At 56.0% G+C, this 8113-nt stretch overlaps 1 protein-coding gene across 1 annotated transcript; it reads left to right on the top strand.

The window, feature by feature from the left end:
- Nucleotides 1–393: 393 nt before the first annotated feature.
- LOC100350045 (tubulin beta-2B chain) lies at nucleotides 394–3516 on the top strand. The gene is made up of 4 exons (XM_002720955.5): nucleotides 394–695; nucleotides 1449–1557; nucleotides 1832–1942; nucleotides 2278–3516. The coding sequence occupies exons 1-4, from the start codon at nucleotides 639–641 to the stop codon at nucleotides 3336–3338; spliced, it is 1338 nt and encodes a 445-aa protein (XP_002721001.3). The 5' UTR covers nucleotides 394–638; the 3' UTR covers nucleotides 3339–3516.
- The last annotated feature ends 4597 nt before the right edge of the window (nucleotides 3517–8113 follow it).

Raw genomic sequence — 8113 nt, forward strand, 5'->3', positions numbered from 1 at the left:
GACCGGCGTTGCCGGCTGGCCTCCGGGATTGATCAAAGGGACGAGGCGGGGTGGGGGGCTCTGGCCGACAGCTCTTGGTACGCTATCTCAACTCACACCTGCCGGCTCCCAGAGCACCTGCTCCGGTCGTCCCTTTTCCCTGTCTGGTACCAGCTGTCCCCCGACCTCGGCCCACCGCGCTGGCCGTGCTGGCCTAGCTGCCCTCCTGCCCTCAATCTCTTCACCACCCCCTCCACGCTGGTACCCGGCTTTCTCGATCCCCTCCCCCACGCCCCGGACAATGCTCACGCCCTCTCCCTCCCGGTGGGGAGCTCCCACCCCTCTCCAGGTCCGTAGGCCCGCGCTGATTGGCCGCAAACCTGTAGTCCGGCCCCCACGGCCGGGCCCTGGGGCTTGGAGCATTACGTCAGCCCTGCCTGGAGAGCGCCAGCGCGAAGGCGACTGGGGGGCTCTGGCTGGGGGCGCGGCCTGCGCCTGCCGCCCCGCCCTCCTCACATAAAAGGCCGAGCCTGCGGGGCCGGCGCTCTCAGCCCGTCGGTTCCCGAGCGCGATCCCGGTGAGCCCGCAGTGGGTGTGGGAGGCGAGGACCGACAGACCCGCCGGACGCAGACGAGCCAGGAAGGCGCTAGCCAGGCACCATGCGTGAGATCGTGCACATCCAGGCGGGCCAGTGCGGCAACCAGATCGGCGCCAAGGTGGGCGCGCCGCAGGGGCACGGGTGGGCGAGGGCGGAGCGCCTTTGGGGAGCCCGAGGAGTGGGCAAGGCCGGGGGCTCGCCCGGTGCTGAGCTTCCGGGGCGCTTTGTGCGGTAACCAAGTGGGGCGTGGGCTCGGAGTAGGGGATAGGGGGCGGGAGACACGCCTTGGATTTGGCCGGAACTCACTTGGAATCCTGGTTACTCCCTTGCCTCCGGATCGGTCTCTGCCGGCCAGGCGCGCGCGCGCGCGCCCAGAGAAGCAGCAGGTGTGGCTGTGCGGCCGCGCGCTCTGGCCCTCGGGAGGGGCCGGGACACCCGGAGAGTCGATTTCACTCGCCTGAGCCGGAGCTGGCTGCAGGGGGCGGGCTGGAGAGCGATTGTCTCGCCGTGGCGGCACGTGCTTGGAATGGAAAACCGCCCCCCTCGGCTCCCTCGCGTCCCCGCCCGTGCCCTCCTCCGGGCCGGAGGATCTGCGCGCCCCGCTCTGGCGGCGGCCCCCAGGCTGCGGCCGCGCGCACCCGGGCTCCGGCGGGAGCCGGTGACCCGCGGTCCCTCTCCGCCCCGACCCCAGCCTCTGGCCGTGACAGCTGTCCGCCCGGGCAACGCCCAGTTTCGACTTTCTGACCCTACAAAACACCACCGCTGCGGCCGTGCCAGGGAGCCGGGGAGCCTTAGGGAGGGAGCCTGAGCCGAGGGGTGGGGCGGGGTGGGGGCGGGGCGCGGCTCTAAAGGCGACCCTATTCTGTCCCAGTTCTGGGAGGTCATCAGTGACGAACACGGTATCGACCCCACTGGCAGTTACCATGGAGACAGTGACTTGCAGCTGGAGAGGATCAATGTGTACTACAACGAAGCCACTGGTAATACCGGATAATCTCACCTGCCCTGCGCCTAGGCTGTCCAGAGGCGCCCGCCCCCAGGGGAGGGTGGACCAGCCTTTGTAGGCTCCCCTATCTTTTCATTGCAGTATTTCCTGGGGCTGTCCTGTGCCCTCCACGCCCTTGGAGAAGCAGGTGGAGGGTCGGCCTTTGTGTAGGGGCGACTCCAGCCCCCCAGGCAGGAAGCCAGTATGGAGCCCTTGCCAACAGGGCTCTCTCTCCCTGCAGGTCTAACTCTGTGTTTGTTCTGCCACAGGCAACAAGTACGTCCCCCGGGCCATCCTGGTGGACCTGGAGCCCGGCACCATGGACTCGGTCAGGTCGGGACCCTTCGGCCAGATCTTCAGGCCCGACAACTTCGTGTTTGGTGAGTGCGTGGTGTGCCTGAGGGTGTGAAAGGGCAGCTCAGTGAGGCCCCGTGTGCCTGCCAAAGGGGAAGCCACAAGTTTGATGCCACTGGGTGCCAACTGCACCTTAACACAGGGCAAAGAGGCTGTTGCCTCCCAACTTCGAATACCCAGATGTGGCCTTATTTATTTATAATCATACCCATGACCATATATTGTAACCTCTGGCCATTTTGGTGAGAACCTGAAATAATCCGATCCAAGCGCTGACGCACTGGCCTCTATTAGGGGGTTTAAGGTCAGGAGGAATTTATGGGGATCGCAGCCACTTAGGGAGTCTCTTTCCTCCCTCCAGGCCAGAGCGGGGCCGGGAACAACTGGGCCAAGGGCCACTACACGGAGGGGGCCGAGCTGGTGGACTCGGTGCTGGACGTGGTGAGGAAGGAATCCGAGAGCTGCGACTGCCTGCAGGGCTTCCAGCTGACCCACTCGCTGGGCGGCGGCACGGGCTCGGGCATGGGCACCCTGCTCATCAGCAAGATCCGCGAGGAGTACCCCGACCGCATCATGAACACCTTCAGCGTCATGCCCTCGCCCAAGGTGTCCGACACCGTGGTGGAGCCCTACAACGCCACGCTGTCCGTGCACCAGCTGGTGGAGAACACGGACGAGACCTACTGCATCGACAACGAGGCCCTGTATGACATCTGCTTCCGCACGCTCAAGCTCACCACGCCCACCTACGGCGACCTCAACCACCTGGTGTCGGCCACCATGAGCGGGGTCACCACCTGCCTGCGCTTCCCCGGCCAGCTCAACGCCGACCTGCGCAAGCTGGCCGTGAACATGGTGCCCTTCCCCCGCCTGCACTTCTTCATGCCGGGCTTCGCGCCCCTCACCAGCCGCGGCAGCCAGCAGTACCGCGCGCTCACCGTGCCCGAGCTCACCCAGCAGATGTTCGACTCCAAGAACATGATGGCCGCCTGCGACCCGCGCCACGGCCGCTACCTGACGGTGGCCGCCATCTTCCGCGGCCGCATGTCCATGAAGGAGGTGGACGAGCAGATGCTGAACGTGCAGAACAAGAACAGCAGCTACTTCGTCGAGTGGATCCCCAACAACGTCAAGACGGCCGTGTGCGACATCCCGCCGCGCGGCCTCAAGATGTCGGCCACCTTCATCGGCAACAGCACGGCCATCCAGGAGCTGTTCAAGCGCATCTCGGAGCAGTTCACGGCCATGTTCCGGCGCAAGGCCTTCCTGCACTGGTACACGGGCGAGGGCATGGACGAGATGGAGTTCACCGAGGCCGAGAGCAACATGAACGACCTGGTGTCCGAGTACCAGCAGTACCAGGACGCCACGGCCGACGAGCAGGGCGAGTTCGAGGAGGAGGAGGGCGAGGACGAGGCTTAGTGCCGCGGCCGCCCTGGGCGCGCACGCCAGGCGCGGGCTCTCTGGTGCTCTTCACGGTTGCCTGTCACTTTTCCCCCCTCTTTTTTTTTCTTTTTTTCTTTTTTGTAATATGTAACATTTGAGATATTTCTGAACTACTGTTGTAATGACTAAACTCTCATAAACGTTTGTGTCCTCATGGCGTCCTCTCTTTCTTTGCCTTCCCTCTCTCTGTTGTCCTTGGTGATCCGCTGAGACCTCTCCTTCAGACACCGCCTTAGCAAAGTCGTCCTTTGGACCAGGAAGGGATGGGCGGCAGCTCCAGTGAACGGGCTCTGGGGGTGGGTAAAGCCGAGCCGGCTACCACCGTGCCCATTGGAAGCTCGGTAGAAGCTCACTTCATGGAGAAATCCTATTATGCCCTATTTCTTCTGCAACATTACTTTTTTTATTTTGAACAGGGACTACATGCACACACAGAGATTTTCAGGAGACAATGGAAAGTTAGTGTGTCCTCCCTCCTCCTTTCCTACAGTTTTCTAACCCTGGGAGACCACCATTCTAGACTGTTCTCTCTCTCCTGTCCCTGCAGAGATGCCTCATACGTGTTCAGACCTGTATGCTCACTCCCCTCTTTTCCTCCTTCACACACATGGTCAGACTCGGTGCTGTGCAGCCTCCCTTCCCGGGGCTCAGTGAACCTTAGAGATAGAGAGAGCGCGCCGCCTCTAACTGGAGGCATAGCACGCCGTATCTCATTGATAGTCTGGCCAATTCTCCATCAAGAGGCATTGAGTTTGTTGGATACATTTTTGCTGTGGGTGATTTTGTTCACGTACCATTGTGCACATGAAAATAGCTCTCCTGTACATTTCTCGAAGTGGAATCGTCTGGAATATAGAAGTGGTGCGTGGCAGGATGCTTTGGTAAGTTGTGAAGTCACTTACACAGAGCAATAGCCGGAGGAAGTAGAAATCATTACAGGCTGATTCTCAGCTGTCTTGCCTAGACTGTATCACAGACCACGTGCACTTACGTTGTCTTTGAGTTTATATGAACTTACAAATTCTGGATTGTTAGTGAGTTTATGTAGATAAGCCACAATCATTTTCAGCTGGATTTTAACCTAAGCAGACAGCAGATTTGAGCTCAACAACTCAAGAAGCTGCAGGATTTCAATAATCACTTTTTACTTAAAACGCCTCTATGGGGTCAGTTATATTTTATGAAAATGGTGCTCATACTCTGCTTAGTCTAGGTTAGTAACTTTCTTGGGGAAGAGGAGTGAAATGTAAGCTGTAAACAAAAGTACAAGACTTATTTGTATCTCCCGACAGAAAATCATCAGGAAAACTATAAGATTTTAATAATTAAAAAAAAAAGACTCAAAAATTCTTGACATTTTATTCTACTTGCTTCTACTACTCAAATATTGAAAGATCAGCATAGATAAATGATTTCCATATTAAAGGGGCTAAAATATACTTGAAGAGTTCCAAAGAAAATAAGTTTATTCTACCACATGGTTCCCTTGAATGGAAATGGGCAGCAGTTCACTTTACAAAAACTGGACCCAGCCAATAGCAGGGCCCAGACAGGGGTCAGGAGCCAGGGCTTTGCGCCAAGCCCCTGCACTTAGCAGTAGAGTTGCAGGTGAGATTCCTGTTGAACAGGTGGAAGCTTCCAACAACCTAACTGAAGGCTGACATTGGCCTCAAATGCCTGGACACTGAGGCAGCTGCCAAGGCCCCGTGGATCTACTCTCGGCGAGCTTTCCCTAGAACCTGCCCAGCGTGTGCTCAGCGACTCTGGAAGAGTGAATTCATTCTCCAGCGCTTCTCCTTCGCACCTTGTGAGAAGGGGACAGGTGGGCACCTGCAGGCCAGCCTGCTAGCCTGGCCGCACACCCAGGGTCTGCATACTGGTAGAACTGATTTTAGCATCTGACCAGTCAAGCGGATGCACGGTGACTTAGCACAGTCCATAAAGGCATAGCAAAGAGGGCAGCTCACCTGCGGGAAAATGCTCAGACCGACACCATTAATTTCCCTTTGGTTACATTATTATTGCATCATGGGATTCTGTGGTGGTGATGGTGGCGGGTGTGTTTTCAGTACTCCCCAAATAAGTGTTTTATCCCTCGGCTTGGAAGAGAATATTCACTTCTGGGCATGCCCAGTACTCACATTGCATGACCCCTGCAGGATTCAGGAGCCGGAGCTAGGAAGGGGTTGGGGTCGGAGAAGGCACCCCGGATAACCTAAGACTATGATAGAGTTTTCATTTCATCACCAAGAGTGTGCAAGATGATCTGCAATTAGAACTACAAGCGATCAGAGCTTATCTCCCTCCGCCTGATTGTGCAAGAATCCGTGGTCGTAGACTTAGCTCAAATCCCAGAATTCTTTATGTAAGGCAGGTGGTAGACCCAGTGCTCTTTCCTCTACAGCCACTTCGGCCGGGTCCCGTTATGGCCACAGCCACAGGAGGATGGTGAAAAAGAGAAAGGAAGCCCCGGCTTCAGGGGGAGTCTGAAGCCGTGTCATGGTCACACTCAACTTTCCCGGATGCGCTGGCCCAGACCTCCCTGCACAAGGGGCAGTGTTCAGTCTCCCCATTCGCAAGTATGCACACCACCGGAACGCGGTTATGGTTGCAGGGGGAGCATTCTGTCGTGGGCGAGCGACCGTGACAATGAATCGGAAGTGCAGGAGGACCCTGGAGTGCCAGCTGCTGGTGCTTCTATGATATTTACTAATTATTTATTTACTTGAAAGTCAGAGCTACGGAGAGAGGAGAGACCCGCTGTACCACAATGCCGGCCCTGGGGTGCACACCCCCATTTTAGTTAAGATGCAACTCATTCGCTGGACGAAGCTGATTGCTTTCGTGTGCAAGGCATGTCCCGTCTACAGTGAGGGCGTGCTTTTCCAAGCGTGCGACTGCCTGACAGCAGACTCATTCACGCCTTTGTTCCTCACCCTGCCTCCCTCCAGCCTCCCACACATCCCAGCGGAGCTCCTTTGGCTGCAGCCTTTTCATTCAAAATGCCTCATAGTCCTTTTCTTTTTCCTTTTGATTGAAATGTGATTCACATACCATGAAATCGACCCCTTAACAGAATACAGGCCAGTGGCCCTCAGTATACCCACAGCTGTGCAACCATCATCTCCATGATGTCAGTGATGTCAGAAGGTTTTCGTGCCCCAGAAAAGCCCCATACCCTGGGGCAGCATTTCCTGTTCTCTGCTCCCCTCTCCCCTGTTGTTACTTAGTGCAATTTGTTGTTGTTTTTAAAAAGGCAGGGCTGTCATTTTTGTAAAGATTTATTTATTTGAAAGTCAGAGCTACAAAGAGGGAGAGAAGAGAGAGAGGGAGAGAGAAAGGGTGGGGGGAGAGAGAGAGAGAGAAAGAGGGGGAGAGAGGTGAGAGGAAAGAGAGAGGGGGGAAAGGGGGTGAGAGAGAGAGAGAAAGAGAATTTCTACTCTCTGCTTCACTCCCCAGATGGCCACAACAGCCAGGGCTGGGTCAGGCCAAAGACAGAAGCCAGGAACTCCATCCAGGTCTCCCATGTGGGTGCAGGGACCCAAGCACTTGGGCCATCTTCCTCTGCTTTCTCAGGTGCATTAGCAGAGAGCTGGATCGGAAGTGGAGCAGCTGAGACCCAAACTTGCACCCATATGGGACGCCGGTGTTGCAGGCAGCAGCTTTACCGGCTGTGCCACAACACCAGTCCCTTAGCATAATGTTTTCAAGAATTTCCCTATTGTACGCATCCATGTTTGAACAACACGATGCTGTATGGACAGACCACCTTCTGTTTATCTATGCATCCGCACATGGACATTCGACTGGCTTCCACATCGGGGTTACTAAGAAAAGTGCAGGTATGAACACTCATGTACAGGACTTTGTGTGCAAGTCCATTTCTTCTTGTTACCTACCTAAGAGTGTCATTGCCAGTTCTTGCAGTAACTCCATGTTCATGATCATCTCAGCTTCACGGAAAGCCAAGACAGAACAGATAGCAGGCACAGCAAGAGGGACACACACACACACACACACACACACACAATCTTCCACTCACTGGCTTACACCCCAAATGCCCACAACTGCCAGGGCTGAGTCAGGCTGAAGCCAGGAGCCAGGAACACCATCTGGGTCTCCCACGTGGGTGGCAGGGGCCCAACACCTGGGTCATCCTCCGCCGCCTCTTAGAGTGTGCACTGGCAGGAAGCTGGATCGGAAGCAGCTGGGGCTCGCTCCCAGGCACGCTGATACAGGGCGCAGGTGCCCCACATGGCAGCTTAACCAGCTGGGCCCACAGCTATCGTTATCAGCGAGGGGCTGTCATCTTTCTGGCATACTGCCATCACCCGTGGAGACATTGTTCTGCTTCTAGTTCTTCTTGCTTTCGGTAACAGTCTTATATGGGATTTGATCATGATCCTTTCCTGATACTTGTTTTAAGTGAAATGACTTTTTCTGTAGCTTTGGGAGGAAGAGAAGGCCTCCACAGTTGGAGCTCTATGGCTCCACAGCTCCCTCTCCTGTTGGTTTCAAAAAGTGAACTTTTGAAAGATGAGCTATTTTCTGAGATGTGCTTTGATGCTCCCCCTCCCTCACTTTTTTAAAAAAATTATTTGTTTATTTGAAAGAGTTACACAGAAAGAGAAGGAGAGGCAGAGAGAGAGAGAGAGATCTTCCATCCACTGGTTCACTCCCCAATTGGCTGCAACAGCCAATCCGTGCCGATCCGAAGCCAGGAGCCAGGAGCTTCTTCCGGGTCTCCCACG

The sequence above is a fragment of the Oryctolagus cuniculus genome, chromosome 5 (genome assembly GCF_964237555.1).
Source record: "Oryctolagus cuniculus chromosome 5, mOryCun1.1, whole genome shotgun sequence".
Lineage (NCBI taxonomy): Eukaryota > Metazoa > Chordata > Mammalia > Lagomorpha > Leporidae > Oryctolagus > Oryctolagus cuniculus.

Coding starts and splice junctions, on each gene's coding strand:
- LOC100350045 (XM_002720955.5), top strand. CDS start 639: ATGCGTGAGATCGTGCACATCCAGGCGGGCCAGTGCGGCAACCAGATC. Junction 696..1,448: donor GCAACCAGATCGGCGCCAAG/GTGGGCGCGCCG, acceptor ATTCTGTCCCAG/TTCTGGGAGGTCATCAGTGA. Junction 1,558..1,831: donor GTACTACAACGAAGCCACTG/GTAATACCGGAT, acceptor GTTCTGCCACAG/GCAACAAGTACGTCCCCCGG.